The sequence below is a fragment of the Vulpes lagopus genome, chromosome 9 (assembly GCF_018345385.1).
Source record: "Vulpes lagopus strain Blue_001 chromosome 9, ASM1834538v1, whole genome shotgun sequence".
NCBI classification, from domain to species: domain Eukaryota; kingdom Metazoa; phylum Chordata; class Mammalia; order Carnivora; family Canidae; genus Vulpes; species Vulpes lagopus.
The window spans coordinates 79,706,672-79,726,367 of NC_054832.1; the positions used below are offsets into that span (position 1 = coordinate 79,706,672).

At 37.5% G+C, this 19,696-nt stretch overlaps 1 protein-coding gene across 4 annotated transcripts in view; it reads left to right on the forward strand.

The window, feature by feature from the left end:
- PRKDC (protein kinase, DNA-activated, catalytic subunit) overlaps nt 1–19,696 on the forward strand; it is a 206,530-nt gene that overhangs the window by 43,333 nt on the left and 143,501 nt on the right. For all 4 annotated transcript variants that reach the window (XM_041769223.1, XM_041769224.1, XM_041769225.1 and 1 more), the window contains 5 exons: nt 1,353–1,460; nt 4,521–4,747; nt 12,797–12,891; nt 14,491–14,590; nt 15,682–15,815. In XM_041769223.1, the coding sequence (XP_041625157.1) occupies nt 1,353–1,460; nt 4,521–4,747; nt 12,797–12,891; nt 14,491–14,590; nt 15,682–15,815 (664 nt within the window). The remainder of the gene's footprint in view (nt 1–1,352; nt 1,461–4,520; nt 4,748–12,796; nt 12,892–14,490; nt 14,591–15,681; nt 15,816–19,696) is intronic.

The following is a 19,696-nucleotide window of genomic DNA, read 5'->3' on the forward strand; positions in this document are numbered from 1 at the left end:
AGGTTAGAAAGGTATTCTTTTGTGGTGAATTATCCAAGTGCAAGAGGACTGTGTCTTTTAGTCGAAGTCCTCAGACATTTTACATGTTTTTTGATACGGTATACATACCAGAATGCTTCATTCTTGAACTCACGGTCAGTGGGGAGATAAAATTCCCCTGGATTTCTTTGTATTGCCATTGGAGCCTTAGCATTGTGAGACACAGAAATGTTTAAGATACAAAGATAGGGAATGTTTGCCTTCACTTCTGCTACATACGTTTTGGTTTTAATATATAAGGAGGATTAGATCTGTAACCATATGTCTAGGTAATTGCTGTTATCCAAAAGGATAAAAAGATTTATTTTAATCTCCCCCAAATTGTCACACCAGACTAGCCCACTAGGTTAAGCTCCCAAGATTCCAGGAAGAGGAGTACTGTATCCTGGGTATGTCCTTTCAGAGAAGAGTCCAGGCCTGGCAGACACCTGGGATTGTAAAAGCCAGAGACCCACAGGGCTCTGCTCCTAGAGAAATTTTATTTACATTCTAGAGAGTTGGAATGAGAACCCAGGATCTTTTCCATCACATCTCCAAATAGTAAAGATATCCCTCCTTCTTTTTGGCAGGACGAGAGAGGTGATTCTTTGTCCTGTATCTCTTCTGTGATTGGGCTTTTAAAGTTTATATGTGTAGGGTGTTGATCTGGTTTTTATTTGGTCACACCACAGGGTGCAGATCAGGGTGTAGGGAACCACGTGGTCATTATTTGCCGTTTTTTTGTTTTTGTTTTTTTTTGATAGAAAGAGAAGGAGAGACAGAACGGGGTTGGAAGGGGAAGAGGGAGGGAGAGAATCTTAAGGAGGTTCCATGCCCAGCATGGAGCTTGACTTGGGGACACTGAGATCTCATGACACTGAGATCATGACTTGAGGTGAAACCATGATACTGAGATCATGACCTGAGGTGAAATCAAGAGTCGGATAGATACTTAACTGACTGAGCCACCCAGGCACCCTGGTCACTATTTGCTTTTTAGTTGAATAATGATAATGTCTCTGATCCAGAATACTTTGTATGCATGTATTTAGGATCAAATTAATGAAAATAATTTTTTTTTAAAAGCCAACATTATCTGCCTTCATATTGGAAGAACAATAAGTTTTAGAATGCATATTTTTCTCTGCTGGATTCTTAGGAAAAAGAGAAGAGCTAGGAAGAACATGTTTATCATTCAATTTTAACTAAAGAAGGAAACTAATAAAACCATTGTGGTATTATCACTTAACTTTTCCTGTCATTTAAAGAGCACTCTTTCCAATATAAAATTACTTTAATGCTAAGAAAAGAATTGTAATTGTATTGTTCTTCAGGTGACAAGGCAACTATATGAGCCCCTAGTAATGCAGCTAATTCACTGGTTCACCAACAATAAGAAATTTGAAAGTCATGATACTGTCGCCTTACTGGAAACGATACTGGTGAGTAATGGTTGATTCTTTTCTTGTAATTTACATCAACTAGTTATATTTGATCTATGTTTAGAACGTTAAGAAAAATTACCTATCAAGATATCAAAATGTAGCATCTACCTGGATACTATTGTTGTTTTTTTTTTTTCCTTTTGTTTTAGAGAATTGGTGAAATGGCATTTTTTTTTTTTAAGATTTTATTTATTTATTCATGAGAGACCGAGAGAGAGAGAGGCAGAGACACAGGCAGAGGGAGAAGCAGGCTCCATGCAGGGAACCCGACATGGGACTTGATCCCGGGTCTCCAGGATCAGGCCCTGGGCTGAAGGTGGCGGTAAACCGCTGAGCCACCCAGGCTGCCCGAAATGGCATTTTAATAGATAGGATGCCATTGTCATTTCCTGAAGTGTTACTTTTAAATATCTGCAGACAGTGTGCACATTCTTTTAAAATTTTATTTATTTGAGAGAGAGAAAGAAAACATGGGTGTGGGGAGGGGCAAAAGGAGAGAATCCTCAAACAGACTCCCTGCTGAGTGCAAAGCCCACTCTGGGGCTTGAATCCTAAGACCCATGAGATCATGACCTTTGCTGAAACCAAGAGTGGGATGCTTAACCGACTGAGCCAAGGTGCCCTTGCACATTTTGTTGTTGTTTTGTCCTCTTTTTTTGGGAGAATGGTTATAAATTAAATATATATTTAATTTATATATAAATTAGATTTCATATACATGAAGGCTATGTGTGTGTAGAGTAGAAGGAATGAATAATAGTGTGCTTATTTTTTAATCAGAGTTGCAATACACTTTAAAAAAAATCCATAGACTAAATCTTAAGACTAAAAGGGATTCTTTGAGCTTATCCAGTTTTTTCCTGTATTCAGATTCAGTAATTAAAGAGCCCTACCTAGAAAGGGGCACCTGGGTGGCTCAGTGGTTGAAAGTCTGCCTTCGACTCAGGTCATGATTCCGGGATTCTAGAATTGAGTCCAGCATTGGGCTCCCTAGGGGGGAGCCTTCTTTTCCATCTGCCTGGTCTCTGCCTGTCTCTCTCTGTCTTTCATTAATAAATAAATAAAATCTTAAAAAAACAAAAAACAAACCCTAGTAGCTATTTCTGTAGAACTGTCCTGAGGCCATAGAGTAGATTCATTAAGATTTGATCACTGGTTCATTGAGGGCCGAAGCAGGGAGGTTAGCTTGATTTTATTATAATTGTGTGAGTTTTTGCAAATGAGTTTATATTTGGTTCCTTTAAATGTCATCTTACTCGATTTTACCTATTATTTCATCCTATAATTTGGTTTTGTCATATATTGACTTTTAGAATCAGAAGCCCCAGTTAAATGCATAGCAAGTTTGTCCAAACAGACATCTTTTAAGTCCATATTCTTGCAAACTGATTCCAATTTGAATGTGTGTGTCACTTTCTGTTAAATTTGAGAGGAGCTAGAGAAATAGAGAATTTGACACTGGGCATCTGGACAGAGGAAATAAAGGGCAGTAGGTGGTTGGTGTGTTTGTGGGGATTGCAGTTTGTTTGTGGGGATTGCGGTGTGTTGTGTTTCATTTGCATGGGAGCATATTACAAGGTGGGCCGGGAAGACACGCAGAGCATCAGAACATTGCATCTAGGGCAACCACATGCTCCAGTTTGCTCCAGATGGCCTTGATTACACTGGTTGTGTGTGTAATTGTAATAGTGTTCTTTTCACTCTCAGAGTTACCCTAATTGGATGCCTTGTTGTGGGCATGGGAGTCACTGAACATTTCAAATTAGGGTGGTGACAGTGATATTTGTGGTTTAATTCCCTGCAGTGTCTACCAGTGAGTCCTGCCTATAATAAATATGTTTAATTAAATTTGACTTGTGGCTTATTTGCATTCAGATGGATTTATTCTAATGTTCCTATTCTGAAGTTTCTGTCTTAGCTGTTTCTCTTTTAGTCTTGATTGTTGAAGGGGGCTTAGTAAGGATTTCAGAAAGAAATCAGTTAAGATCATGACAATGTAAAGTGAGATAGTTGAGGAAAGGAAAGGTAAAGGAGGAAATGGGAAGTTGGTACAGTGCTTGGGTGAAAGCATGTCTACAGGTTTCCCAGTAAGAATTGTTAATTCCCTAATGTTAGCACATGCATTATTTACCCACTCCTCTGAGAAACAATAAATATCACCTCTTCACATTTCCGCAGTTAATTGCTTCTTGAATTATAATTAGCACTGTAATCAAAGATTTTGCATATAGCAAATAACTGGGGACGTTAGGTAGAAGAACTTGCTTATTTCAGTGTTCAGTATAGTTTTCTTTTTTTAAGATTTTATTTATTTATTCATGAGAGACACAGAGAGAGAGGCAGAGACATAGGCAGAGGGAGAAGTAGGCTCCCCTTAGGGAGCCTGACGTGGGACTCTATCCCTAAACTCCAGGATCACAACCGCTGAGCCATCCAGGCGTCCCCAGTATAGTTTTTCAAGCTAAACCTTTCCTATACAGATATAAGAGGGGATTATGTCTAGAGGGAGACAAAAACATTCAAACTTCCTTGTTTGTGTGCTTTTTAAAGATATTTAAAGACTGTGCCTTATATGGAGGTTGTTCTTTTTTTTTTTTTTATGGAGGTTGTTCTTATGGAAAGTTACATTTTTAGAACCACATCTCTATATTATTTTTATTTATGTAGCATTACAGTTCTCTTGGAACCTAGAAGGATCTTATTTCCTTTAACCTCAGTAAAACATCTCAGATATTGTTATGAGGTAAAATCAACAACAAAAGCTTTAAGGATGTAGCCATTGGGTTTCTTTAGGAAAAGGAGAGACCATTTTGTTGCTGCATAATTAAAATATCCTTTTTTTATTCTTTTTTTTAATGGATTTTCCAGTTTCTTAGTTTGTTTAAAAGAAAATGTCAAAAGGCCATTCATTATTAGCGTAGATTCTGATTAATCAGATTGGTTTTACTAGTCTTTATTTTTTTCTTGAATAGTGTTCTAAATTAATTTTCACAACATGCTATAGTTATACTCAGAGCAGACCAGGGTATTCAGTTGTCATCTTATGTTTGGTTTTAGGATGGAATTGTAGATCCTGTTGACAGTACTTTAAGAGATTTTTGTGGTCGGTGTATTCGCGAATTCCTCAAATGGTCCATTAAGCAGACAACACCGCAGCAGCAAGAAAAAAGTCCAGTGAACACTAAATCACTTTTCAAGCGACTGTACAGCTTTGCACTTCATCCCAATGCTTTCAAGAGGCTAGGTGCATCACTTGCCTTTAATAATATCTACAGAGAATTCAGGTAAGTAAGCCATCTGACAGGGAAGAGTATAAAGAAGTTCTTTAAATTTTTAGTAGTGATTTTGAAAAGTGACTGCTATTTATGTATCCATGTATTCATATAGCTGGCATTTAGTAGATTATTATATGTTAGATGCTGTGTTCTTTTCTGGGGATTAAAAAATGAATTAAAATGCAGTTGGCATTCAGGAAGCTCAGAAATTACTGAGAAATGCATAGAAACATAATACCACAGCAGTCTTGTAAATGCAGTGGAAGACCTAATTCAGGATTTTTTGGAGCATAGAAGAGGAGAATCTAACCTTGCTTGAGTAAGTTAAAGAAGTCTTCCTGTAGCATTTTTTTAGAGAAAACTTAAAGGATAAATAAATCAGCCACAGTATTTCAGATCAAAGGGATGCAGTAGAGATAAAAAATAGAGTGTTATATAAGGAGATAAAGACATTTTATTTTCCTTGACTATGGAGTTGGAAGTTTAGAAGGGAGCATAGTGAGCCTGCGTAGGTGCCTGTGTCTGTAGAGTTAAGAAACAGGTTACTTCTAGTGACAACAAGCCCTTGGAGTATTAGGAGAAGGAGCTGCATGTTTAAATTTCCTCCTGAAATCCACCTGCCTTTAGCTATATGAAGAGTAGATCTGAGTGAGATAAGAACAAGGCTAGGACACCAGTGAAGGGGCTATTTCACAAGTCTAAAGAAAATCATCAGTCCCTGACCTAAGGTTGTAGTCATGTTTGTCCATTCATTTTTTGTTACCTATTAAGAATATTATGTGCCAGACACTGTGCCAGATGCTGGTGATGTAAAGATATAGCCATTCATGAGGATTGCCTCTATAAAACGAGATAAAAATCACATAGATAATTGTAAAACTTGTTGCTGAAATCAGTTCTTTTAAGTAGTGGTAGATGATTACCAAGTAATCAGATAATGAGGAACCTGACTTTGATTGGTCCGAATAGTTTCTCTCAGGAAATGGGAGTTATGATAGAAGTGAGGGGAGCAATTGTAAAAATAAGATAAATGACTGAGAGACAGACAGACAGACAGAGATGGATAGATGGAGGGATAGGAAATAGTATATGTGCAGATGCACATTTATATGAAAATTGACTAGAGTTTGAAGCCACTGTGTAATTTTTTTTAGCTTTTTAAACTGTGAAACATATGTACAAAAGAGTGTTTAAAACATGTGTATGAATCTGTCACTATTTTTAGGTGACATATTATTATATATAGAAAACCCTGAAGACTTCACCAAAAAACTATTAGAACTAATAAATTCAGTTTCAGGACACAAAAACAATATACACAAATCTATTGCATTTCTGTACTTTAATAACCACTTATCAGGACATGAAATTAAGAAAACATTTCTATTTATAATTACATCAAAAAGAATAAAATAGGAATAAATTTAACCAAGAAGGTGAAAGACCTATACAATGAAAACCATAAGACATTGGTATAAACAACTGAAGAAGCCACAGATCAGTTAGAAAGATATACCATGCTCATGGATTGGAAGTATTTATATTGTTAAAATGGCAATATTCTCCCCAATATTCAACATATTCGGTGGAATCCTTATAAAATTCTAATATGACATTTTTCACAGAAACCAAACAATCCTACAGTTTGTGTGGAACTACAAAATACATTGAGGAGCCAAAGTAATCTTGAGAATGAAGAGCAAGTTGGAGGCATCATGCTCCCCAATTTCGAACTATACTACAAAAGCTATAATAATTAAAATAGTATGATATTGGCATAAAACAGGTCAATGGAACTGAATAGAGAGCTTAGAAATAAACCCACACAAACATGGTCGATTAATTTTTGACCGAAGAGCCAATGGGAAAAGGACAGTCTCTTTAGTAGATTGATGTGGGGAAAATTGGACAGCCACATACAAAAGAATGAAACGAGACATATCTTACACCATACACAAAAATTAACTCAAATTGGATTAAGGACTTGAATGTAAGACCTGAAACCATAAAATTCCTGGAAGAATAGGTGGTAACCTGTTGGACATCAGTTTTGGCAATGATGTTTTGGTTCTGATTCCAAAAGCCAAGAAAAAACGTGAAAGTAGACATGTGGGACTATATCAACAAAAAGTTCCTGCACGGCACAGGAATCCAATAAAATGAAAAGGTGACAAAAGGTGATCAGTATCACAAGTCATCGGGAAATGCAAATCAAACCACAATGAGATACCACCTCATGCCTGTTAGAATGGCTAATATGAAAAAGGCAAGAAATAACAAATTTTGGCAAGGATGTAGAAAAAGGGAACCCTTGTGCACTGCTGGTAGGAATGTAAATTGGCATAGCCACTATGGAAAACAGTATGGAGATTCCTTAATAAAAAATAGAAGTACCATATGATCCAACAATTCCAAATTTTGGATATTGTCCAAAGGAAATGAAACACTAATTCAAAAAGATATATGAACCCTGATGATTATTGCAGCATTATTTAAAATAGCTAAGATAAGGCAGCCCGGGTGGCTCAGCGGTTTGGCACCACCTTCAGCCCAGGCCCTGATACTGGAGACCCAGGATCGAGTCCCACGTTGGGCTCCCTGCCTGGAGCCTGCTTCTCCCTCTGCCTGTGTCTCTGCCTCTCTCTCTCTCTCTCTCTCTCTCTCTCTTTCTTTCTCTCTGTGTGTCTCATGAATGAATGAATGAATAAATAAATACATACATAAATAAATAAATCCTTAAAAAAAATAAAATAGCCAAGATATGGAAAATGTCCATTAGTGAATGAATGAAGAAATATGGTATATATATATATATACAACAGAGTGATTCAGCCATAAAAAAGAATGAAATCTTGCCATCTGAAAACATGGATGGATTTGAAGTCATTATGTTAAGTGAAATAAGTTAGAAAGACAAATACCTTATGGTTCTATTTATTTGTGAAATCTTAAAAAAAAAAAAAAGAAAGAAAGCTCATAGATACAGAGAATAGATTGGTGGTTGTCACAGGCTGGGAAGAAGGGTAGGCAAAATAAGTGACAGAGGTCAAAAGGTACAAATTTCCAGTTTTAAAATAAGTAAGTCATAGAGATAGACAGACATACCTCATTTTGTTACTCTTCACAGATACCGCATTTTATACAAACTGACTTTGAGTAGGTCTATTAGCACTACTTTTCCAACACTTACTTTGTATCTCTAAGTCATGTGTTGGTAATTCTTAAATTATTTCAAACTTTCTAATTATTCCTGTATTTGGCACGGTGGTCTTTGATGTAACTATTGTAATTGTTTTGGGGTGCCATGAACTGCTCCCATATAAGACAGTGAACATAATTGATAAATGGCGTGTGTGTTCTGACTGTGCAACCAACTGGCTGTTCCCCCTTCTCTCCCTCTCCTTGGGGTCCCCTATTCCCTGAGACACAGCAACATTGAAATTAGGTCAGTTAATAATCCGACAATAGTCTTTAATAAAGTGAAAAGAAGATTGCATGTCTCTCAGTTTACATCAAAAGCTAGAAATGATTAAGCTTGGTGCAAGAAGGCCTATGAAAAGCCAAGACGGGCCAAAAACTAGGCCTCTTACACAGACAAATACTGAATGCCAAGGAGAAGTTCTTGAAGGAAATTAAAGTAGACCCTCCAGCAAACATATGGATGAAAAGGAAGTGAAACAGACTTACTGCTGATATGAAGAAAGTTGTAGTGGTCTGGATAGAAGATCAAACTAGCCATAATAATCCTTAAGCCAATGCCTAATCCAGAGCAAGGCCCTAACTCTCTTCAGTTCCATGAAGTGAGAGAGGAAAGGAAGCTGCAGAAGAAAAAATCTGAAGCTTTCAGAAGATCTGTGAAGTTTAAGGAAAGAAGCTGTCTTCATAACATTAAAGTACAAGATGAAGCAGTGCTGATGTAGAAGTTGCAAGTTATCTGGAAGATCTAGCTAGGATAGTTCATGAAGGTGCCTGCACTAAACAGATTTTCAGTGTGAATTAAACAGCCTTCTGCTGGAAGAAGATGCCATCTAGAGCATCACAAATAGAGCGGAGAAGTCAGGGCCTGCTTCAGCGCTTCAAAGGACAGGCTGGTTCTCCTGTTAGGGGCCAATGTAGCTGGTGATTAAGTTAGAGCCAGTGCTGATTTACCATTCTGAAAATCCTAGGGCCCTTCAGAATTATGGTAAATTTCCTCTGCCTGTACTCTCCAAATGGAACAACAAAGCCTGGATGATAGCATATTTGTTTACAGCGTGGTTTACTGAAGATTTTAATCCCCCTATTAAGAACTATTGCTCAGAAACAAAGAGTCCTTTCAAAATAGTACTGCTCAGTGACAGTGCACCTGGTCATCCAAGAGCTCTGATGGACAGGTACCGTGAGTTTATTTGTTTTTATGCCTGCTAACACAATTATCCATTCTGCAGTAAATGAATCAAAGAGTAATTTTGACTTTCAAGTCTTATTGTTTAAGAGATTTCATAATGCTATAAATTGAAAACCTGGTAAGGATTCACCATTCTAGATGCCATTAAGAACATTCATGATTCATGGGAAGAAATCAAAATATCAACATTCACAGGAGTTTGGGAGAAGTTGATTCCAACCTTAAGGATGACTTTGAGGGACTTAAGACTTCAGTGAGGGAGTAACTGCAGATGTGGTGGAAAGAGCAAGAGAACTAGAAGTGAAGCTTTCAAGTGTGACCAAATTGCTGTCGTTTCATGACAAAACTTTAATGGATAAGGAGTTGTTTCTTATGGATGAAGGTGGTTTCTTGAGATGGAATCTTACTCCTGGGGAAGATGCTGTGAAGATTGTTGAAGTTTTAGAATACTGTATAAACTTTTTTTTTTTTTTTTTTTTTAATTTATGACAGTCACACACAGACAGAGAGAGAGAGAGAGAGAGGCAGAGACACAGGCAGAGGGAGAAGCAGGCTCCATGCACCGGGAGCCCGATGTGGGATTCGATCCCGGGTCTCCAGGATCGCGCCCTGGGCCAAAGGCAGGCGCCAAACCGCTGCACCACCCAGGGATCCCTGAATACTGTATAAACTTAGTTGATAAAATAGTGGCAGAGTTTGACAAGATTGATTTCAGTTTTGAAAGAGGTTCTGCTGTGAGTGAAATGCTACCAAATAGCATCACCTGCTACAGAGAAATTAGATCTGAAAGGAAGAGTTGATCTATGTGGCAAACTTCTCTGTTATCTTATTTGAGGAAATTGTCACAGCCACCCAACCTTGAGCAGCCAACGACCCTAATCAGTCAACACCAGCCATCAACACTGAGGCAAGACCCTCTACCAGCAAAATGATTATAACTCGCTGAAAGCTCAGAAGATGGTTAGCATTTCTTAGCAATATAAAGTATTTTTAATTACGGTATGTTTTCAGACATAATACTGTTGTGCTTTTAATATACAGTACGATGTAAATATAACTATTATATGCCCTGGGAACCAAAAAATTCACTTCACTCCCTTTGTTGAGATAATTGCTTTATTTTGGTTACCTGGAGCCAAACTTGTAATATTTCTCAAGGGTGCCTATAATGTAGAATATGGTGACCATAGTTAATACTGTATTACATATTTAAAGGTTGCTAGGAGAGTAGATTTTAAATCTTCACATCATGAGGAAAAGAATTTTTTAAATATATGGGGATAGATGTTAACTAGACTTATTGGTGATCATATTGTAATGTATACAAATACAGAGTCATTTTGTTGTACTCCTGGAATTAACACAACGTTATATGTCAGCTATACCTCAGTTAAAAAAAAGAACTCTGTATGTTGAATAATAATAAGTTTTTGCATACTCCCCACCTAGGTTAAGAAATAGAGTATTTTCAGTATTTCAGACCTTCCTCTTTGAGCTAATCATTCATTCTTCCTTTATATTATTTATTCCCTTGTTTGTCTTTTTTTGTTTGTTTCATTTTGTATGTATGTACCCCAAATGATACATTTTGCAATTTGGAAGATCAGTGTTTTCACTGTTAGGTGAAGTGTCCTGGGATATTCTGTTCAGTGGAGACTGGCTCCAGCTTCCATGAGAGATTACAGGAGCCCTTTCCAAGGAATTAGAATGACAAGGTTCATGTTAGTTTTATAGCAGAGCTCTCCAGAATGGTGTGAAGTAGATCACAAGTGATATCTGGGAGAAATATCATCTGAGCGTGTGGACTGCCCTTTAATTTCTGCTTCTCAGCTCCATGTGGCTCACCATGTGTCAGGAACATGTCAAGGCAATACTCTCTCCTGGGATAAATGAGCACTTTCAGCTGATCCAAGTTGAACATGGACAGGAGAAGAACTTTTAAGTACCTGATCATGGTCACCCAGGTTAAGAAAGGAATTTGGGCCATCTTCTGTACAGGTTGAAAAATCCATACTGTGGTGTTTTGGTGGAGACAGCTGTTACCAAGTCTCTTTCTTGGGTCCCTGCTCACCTGTTGTATTGGATCTCCTTGCCTCTCCTCTTGGATTGTCCCCTGCACTTCTTCCCTGTTTGATTTTTTTGTTTCCTTTTCCTCTCTTGCCTTCCTTTTTGGATACTCTTGATTTGTTGGATCACATTCAAAATAGCTTTTTGAGAAACGGTGCACAATAGAGAAATTCTTTGAAATCTTACATGTTGAATAATATAAATACAAGTCCTATTGTTTCCTTTCTGCATGCTGATGAGCTGTTTGCACACCTTTCTTGGGAAACACATTTGTAGGGCATCATTTTGTCATGTCATTTCTTTACTTAGCTGCTTTAGCTGGTGTTGATACCTAAGCTAAAAACTGTTATACTCAACCTGGCCTTTCAAGATCCCCCAGCTTTTGGAGTCTCATCACAAACTCTTCCAGGCACTTGAGTGGCTCAGTTGGTTAAGCGTTCTGCCTTCAGCTCAGGTCATGATCTCAGGACCCCTGCTTGTGCTTGCTTACTCACTTGCTCTCTCCCTGTGTCAGATAAATAAATAAAATCTTTAAACAGAACAAACACACACAAACTGCTGTTCCAAATGAATCTTTTCTTTTAGCCTTGCCAGTTTGCTTGCTGTCTCCTGTTTTTCATCTTGCCTCCATGTCTGTGCCCATACCACACATTTATCAGTTAATGTCCTTTATTTTCAGTGTCAGATCTGGGTGTGTGACACCAGGGGAGATGGGGAGCTTGTGATTCTGACAGGCCCTGCCCCTCCTAGGATTCAAACTTAAAAAAAAAAAAAGAAAAAAAAAAAAAAACTAGGACTATATTCCTGCCAAACCAAACACCAGTTTGTGATTTTTGTTCTAAGTATTCTGGTCCTGCAGCACCTTGCTCTAGTTCTGTTTGTTCCAGGAACACTCCCTCAGTGGGTGGTGCAGTGACCCAGCACTTCATCAGATGAGTAGAACTTCCAACTTGTATTCTTCTCTGAACTCCTCTGAGACTCAGTTCCTAGCCCTGTCATCTTATATTTCATCATTTACTGTCCTGTGTTATTAAGGAGCAAATTTTCCAGGGAGAGATCTGCCCTCTGCCCTTCACCCACCCATGAGTTTATATAAGAATTGGTCCACAGACATTGTTGGTCAAATTATTTACATGTGCCTGATGTGCTTGTAAAAGCTTAGCATTTACTACTGGTATTGACTTATTTTTGGATAGGGTAAGAGATTTTGAAATTCTTTTATTTTGAAAGAATGTGGATTTGGTAGGAAACTTTCTCTTCTATTTTAATGAGGTGTGTGGAAGTGTGGTCAAAACAATGGTTCTGAAGTTATTTGCTGTGAGCAGTTCTATAGACTGAAGGGTACTTGTTTGCAGAGAAAAAGCGAATATTGCCTCTTTTGGTTTATATAGTTTTTGCTCTGCTCTTGAGGAAGTTTTCTTCTTTGAGAATTATTTTAGGTTGCTTTATGTTTCAAAACATTTGAGCCATTTTTTAAAAAACATTTAATTCATGTATGTACTCTTTAATTCAGTAATGTACTCTTTGATAACGTTACTCTTTTCCCTTGTCACTTCTGCTTTTTTTGTTTTCCTAGGTGAAGTTCAATATTCTTTGTTTTACAGGGAAGAAGAGTCTCTGGTAGAGCAGTTTGTGTTTGAAGCATTGGTTACGTACCTGGAAAGTCTGGCCTTAGCACACACAGATGAGAAACCCTTAGGTAGGTCTTATCTGAGTGTTTTGTTTGCACACCAGTTCTGTTTGCCTGACAAATCTTCAAGAGCTTTACCACTCAGGGGTTAAGCCTCAGGTAATTCTCTCATAAGGTGATATTTTCTTTTCTCCTGTCTCCTGTCATACTTAAGGTGATAAGTATGAAAGGGAGATATGCCCCTCTGATGCCTCCAAAACAGTTAAGAATCTTCAATGCCCACCTTCTGTAAGGCCCACCACATCTCCCTGGTGGCCAGTGAGCTTGACCCCTAGATGGCCAGAGATTTGCCCAGGGCAGGCGGGACAATTTTATTGTGCAGCTCCAATGAAGCCAGCCAGTACTGTGATGACATGAAATGTGAGAATGTTTGATTGCACCACGTAAAAAAAGCTGGGTGTAATAATCACTGAGATGTGGCCAGTGTCTCACTGATGACAGTTTGAAATGTGGAAGATAGATCTCATTACAAGATTGTGATAAAGCTGTTTCAACTATAATTAAGAAATAATAAAATGATAAGTCAGAAATAGACTTAAAGTAGTTAAGACAGTAATAAATGGTAGACTTTACAATTAAATTCTGTATTATATAAAATTCTCTATTCTGTAAACTTATTTTACAAATAAATTCTGTGTTATGAACATCACAGAATTTCTGGGCTGGAAGTCTTAGATATCTTACCCAGAGAACTTAAGTGACTGAGCTAGGTCACATAGATGTGTATAGCAGAACTTTTTTTCACTTACCTAGATTTTATTTTGTTTGTTTTTTTAAAAAGGTTGTGTTCTACTATCCTTCATGGTGATAGCCCACTGTGGGTAAAAATTCTTAAAATTTAGCTCTTGCCATCAAAGAGCTTAAAATTGCTTAGTTTATCTTGACATAAAGGTGAATTTTCTCAACAAGGTGAAATTTAACACTTAAAAATCACTGCCATATTTTCAAAGCATAGAAAGAAAATGTTTTCTTGGTTATAGAACTCAAATTAAATTGTGTAAGGCTCCTTTCCTAAATAACCTGAGGCATCTGTGGATGACTTAACTAATTTACTTTGATTCAGAACCTACAGTGGCTTATTATTAATCTATCATATGGTTGAACCTACATAAGAAGAAGGGGAGGTCAAGGAATTTATACTCCTTAAATAATAACCTTAAATGGAGGTAAATAGGATCATATGGTTGAACCTACATAAGAAGAAGGGGAGGTCAAGGAATTTATACTCCTTAAATAATAACCTTAAATGGAGGTAAATAGGATCTGGCCTGGTGAATTTTGTAATACCTTCCATCTCAAATCCAGTATGTGAGGCTGTGCTTTGGCTGACTGGGGGCTGGTGAGGCAGTTTCTCATTAGGTGCAGTATTGCTATGAGTGTGTGCATGTGCACTATACTATTCTGAGATTTTAAATGTGGGTTTTGTTTTTGTTTTGGGACAGTGTAAATCATTTATTTAAATTAAGTATTCTGAAGGATGAAACGATGTTGACTCTGTTGTAAAATTATCTTTTTAGTTAAAACCTGTAATAAACCTATAATACTAATTTATTCACAATAATCAGCTATATATCTCCTTTGGAAATACATTTTTGTGCTTGAGAACAGGTACAATTCGACAATGTTGTGATGCCATTGATCACCTAAGCCGTATCATTGAAAAGAAGCATGTATCTTTAAACAAAGTAAAAAAACGACGTAGGCCACGGTAGGTGATACTGCTTCTTTTTTCATTTTTCCAACATAAAACTAATTCCTTAAGTAAAAGAGAATTTGGAAGGAATGTGTGGAAATGTAAAGAATTTTCTAAACAAGAAATGTGTGGAAATAGATAATTTCTAGGACACTTAAAAGCTTTGTGTTTGAAAGTGCTTGGTTTACTGTATTAATTTGTAACAGACATTTATTTTACCTGCAGTAATTTTGAATGCAAATTTGATGTGGAATTTTTTGACTAGAAAATGCACGAACTATTGTGGAGTAAATTTAAAATATAAAAACTGAAATATTGAAATAGCATTTTGACAGTCATAGAATTATAGAATGAAGCCAAGGCTGGCTTTTTAACCAGTGGTATCCAGCCTTCGCTCTTAATCCCATTCTAGCAAGGTCTCATTCTCCAAAAGGATGGTATGTGCCACGCATCAGCCCCTCCAGATCTGTGCAGGGCGTCTGGGGAGTCTGCTGGCTGCTGCCACTCTGTAGAAACATTGGCACATGTAAATTGGATATTAATATTTTTTCTGTTGTTATAAAATTGATACTTTCAGATCCTATTCTTAACTTTTGACCTCTAGATCACTGGTTCTCAAATTAAAGCATGCATCAGAATTACCTGGAGGTCTTGTTGTAACATAGGTTGCAACACAGCTGAGTCCTATCCCCAGAATCTTTAAGGAGGTCTAGAGTGGGGCTAAGGATTTGCATTTTCTGCCAAGTTTTTAGATAATATTGTTGCAGCTGGATCAGCGACCATAATTTGAGAAGCACTCCTGTAGATTTCAGATCTCCCTTTGTTTTAAGGTACATTGAAAAGGAAACCTGAAAATATTGGTGCTGTTGTTTTAAGAAATGCATTTTAATTTTCCCTCAATTAGAAAAAAATGAAGATAAGCAACATTTAGGACCTATTTAACCTGTGACATTTTAATGGTATACTAATGATAATACATTAAAAATAAATTGAAGTTTCTACATGTATTATTGTGGCAAAATTGAGCTTATGGTTTCTAGACTCTTGGGTCAGCCAAATGTAAATGTTGGGATGTGTATTAAATATAGTGTATTATCTCCATTTAGAGGATTTCCACCTTCGGCATCATTGTGTTTACTGGATATGGTCCAGTGGCTGTTAGCCCACTGTGGGAGGCCCCAAACAGAATGTCGACACAAATCCATAGAACTCTTTTATAAATTTGTTCCTTTATTGCCAGGTATTGTGATCTTTATGTCCTGTACATTATGAGTTTTGCTTCTATCAGTAGTAAAATAAATGTGTACTTATTTAAAATGTAACCTTTCCATTATTTAGATGAATGTTACAAATAATATGTTCCTCATAAAAAGATATGTTCTATATTCATTACAGATCATTTGTTTGACAAAGGGTGAAAGATGGGCTATGCATTTCTCAAAGATTTTGAGAAGCAAGGAAAGGAAAAAAAGTGCTCTTTTGATGTCCAGTGATATAGAGGAAGTAAATTTAGAGTTCCCCAGTATCTTTTATTCCACTCTATTTTTACTTTTTTATCTCATTTAAAGGAAATAAAAAGGGTTGGATAACCAATGTGGTTGTTAACATGATATTCAGTTAATAGTTGGTGAAATAAGAAATTGCTAGACTGCTAAATCCGAATGATCCGGGCAGCCCGGGTGGCTCAGTGGTTTAGCGCCACCTTTAGCCCAGGGCCTGATCCTAGAGACGCGGGATCAAGTCCCATGTCAGGCTCCCTCCGTGAGGCCTGCTTCTCCCTCTGTCCATGTCTCTGCCTCTCTCTCTGTGGATCTTTCATGAATAAATAAATGCAATCTTCAAAAAAAAATCTGAATGATCCCAGATTATTATGATATTAAAGGGAAGCAGTGAGCCTATGCTTTTTGATAATGAGTGCACTAAGCCATTAAACTATACTTAGAGACTCAAAATAATTACTAAGTTTCTTAATAGAGGAATAAATGTGCCTCAGGACAGACCCAGGCCCTGGCTTCCCTCTGTGGAGTGTACTGTGCAAGAACCCTGCTGTGCTGTGGTGTCTGGATAAGAAAGGTCATGGTACACTACAGATCATTTGGGGCTTTTTCCTCATTGAAGTAGAGGTGCAATTACTTGGTATAATTCTAAAACTTAGAAGATCCTCTATTTGTTATACTGTGGAATGTATTGTGATATGCTATAGATTTAATATAGCATATATTGCAGTTGTATTAGTACTACATATACTATTTGGTATATAAATATATGGTACATATTTGCCTACTATAATTTTAGGTATAAAATGGTAATGTGTATTGGGATTTTTAATGTAGAGAATTGTTTAAAAAAATCACTAGTATTTTAAATTTGTTTATTGCTTTTAGTTAACAAAGTTAGTTTTGTATGTTGTCATTCTCACAGAACTCCTATAAAGTCCATGAAGATTGGATGGGGTGGGGATCCCTGGGTGGCTCAACGGTTTAGCACCTGCCTTCGGCCCAGGGCGTGATCCTAGAGTCCCGGGATCAAGTTCCACATCAGGCTCTCTGCATGGAGCCTGCTTCTCCCTCTGCCTGTGTCTCTGCCTCTCTCTCTCTCTCTCTCTCTCTGTGTCTTTCATGAATGAATAAATAAAATCTTAAAGAAAAAAGATTGGATAGGTGGAAAGATGGGGCATGTTTTCCTTATTTTTAAAGGGAACTTGGCCCAGATATTACGTGGGTGGAACTATTAGTTGGCAGACCTTACCTCCCTTCCAATTGGATCTCTGATTCTCCTGCAGCCCACACAATTCTTAGTGATGTCAGCTTGACTGATCCCAGACATTTCTATTGTTTTTCTCAGTTGCTTACAATAGGGACCTCACATATTTTCAATGAAATAAGTAGAGTTCTGCTCAGAATTGTTTCTGTTACACAAAGGATGCTAAATAGGTGAACCTTGTCCTGCTGCCAACATATACTTTGTATGAAAGGAATGAACATTCCATCACTTATGTTCCTCTGTGCCCTCCAATGTTGCATCCACCTTTCTCTCTGCTATGTTTTTCCCCAGTGTTTTTTTTTTTTATTTTAATTCCAGTTAACATATAGTGTCATAGTAGTTTCAGATATACAATATAGTAATTCATCAACTCCATTATGATCTGGTGCTGATCATATCAAGTGCATACCTAATCCCCACCACCAACTTAACTGATCCTCCCAACCCCATTCCTGTCTGGTAACTGTCAGTTTGTTCTCTATAGTTGAGTCTTTTTCTTGGTTTGTGTGTTTTCCACCCTGTGTTCATTTGTTTAGTTTCTTAAATTCCACCTATGAATGAAATCATAGGGTATTTGTCTTTTTCTTGCTTAGCGTAATGCTCCCTATGTCCATCCATGTCAACAAATGGCAAGATTTCCATTTTTTTGAAATAATAAATTGTGAATTTATTATTAATAAATAATAATAATTATTATTATTGTGAATAATATTTATACCACATCATTAGTCGATGGACACTTGGGCTGCTTCTGTATCTTGATTTGTAAACAGTGCTGCCCCCAGGGTTTTTTTGTTTGTTTGTTTGTTTTTTTTTTTAAGAGGGGGTGGGAAGGGAGCAAGAGAATTTCAAGCAGGCTCTACAGCCAGCCCAGAGCCTGATGTGGGGCTCAATTGATCCCACAACCTTGAGATCATGTCCTGTGCCAAAATGAAGTCGGACACTTAAACAACTAAGCCACCCAAGCCCCCCACCACCAAGTGGTTTTTTAAAAAATTTTTTAAAAAATATTTTATTATTTATTTATTCATGAGAGACACACAGATAGAGAGATAGGGAGAGAGAGGAGCAGAGACACAGGCAGAGGGAGAAGCAGGCTGCATGCAGGGAGCCTGATGTGGGACTCGATCTCAGGTCTCCAGGATCACATCCTGGGCTGAAGGTGGCGCTGAACCACTGAGCCACCCGGGCTGCCCCCTCAAGTGGTTTTAAAGGGACAATGTTAAGTGTCTCTTTAGATCAGAAGTCCTATGTCTTGAAAGAGTATACTGTCATCTGGGCAACTCCCAGATCAGTGGAATGTAATGACAAGTGAAGGCATGTCCCTATGACATGTATCTGGGGCTTTGACTGTTGAGACTCATGTTGAACAGAAAGCCAGGGTGACAGCAGCCATAGTTTGGAGGAGAGTGAGAAGGAGGCAGGGATCTGGGAAGGTTCTCAGCAATACAGATGTGCTTTCCAAGGCTTAGCTCTTCATCCATATGTTCCCTTATCCTCTTTATCTACACCTGTCTTTCTCTGTCCTTCTATGACCCATAGCTAGCATTTGATACAGAACTTAAATACTGTTTTTACTCATTTTCTTTGTCAGTATTTAAAATAATGGAATGTTTAATAATTCTCGCTAAAACAAATCTGAAGGGGCACCTGGGTGGCTCAGTTGGTGAAGCATCTGCTTTTGGCTGAGGTCAGGATCTCAGGGTCCTGGGATTGAGCCCTGAGTCAGGCTTCCTGCTCCGCCGGGAGTCTGCTTCTCTCTGTCTCTGCCCCTCCACCTTCTTGTGCTTGCTTTTTCTCTCTGTCAGATAAATAAAATCTTTAAAAAAAATAAACCTGAAAACATGATATGGAATCTTTTACATACATAGCTCTGATAGGTATTTTTTAACACAATAAAGAAACAGTTTCTTCTTACTACATCAGAAATACATTATTGTTTTGCATTCTTTTCTAAGTTCATTAGAATCAAGATGATTTGACCTTTTGAGAGTCATTGATTTCAGAGCCTACAAAATACAATTAAATGTTTTTTTCTTTAGTTTTGAAAACGGTTAATAACTAAAGGAAAAAATATCTTTCAAAAAGATAATTCAAGGCTTTTATTTAATAAAAACTGCACTATGTGATAGATAATATTCTAAGCACTTTTTCAAATACTAACTACTTCAATTCATTTAATCTTTGTAGGAACCTTATAGGTGGAAGGTGGATACTGTTAGGATTCTCATTTACAGATGAGGAAACTGGGACACAAGAGAGGCCAGGTCTGCACAGCCAGGAAGTAGGATAGGAACTTGAGAATCACAGTGCTTTTCTTTGTGTTTATTCTTTAAATTACTCCTGGGACAAAAAGGG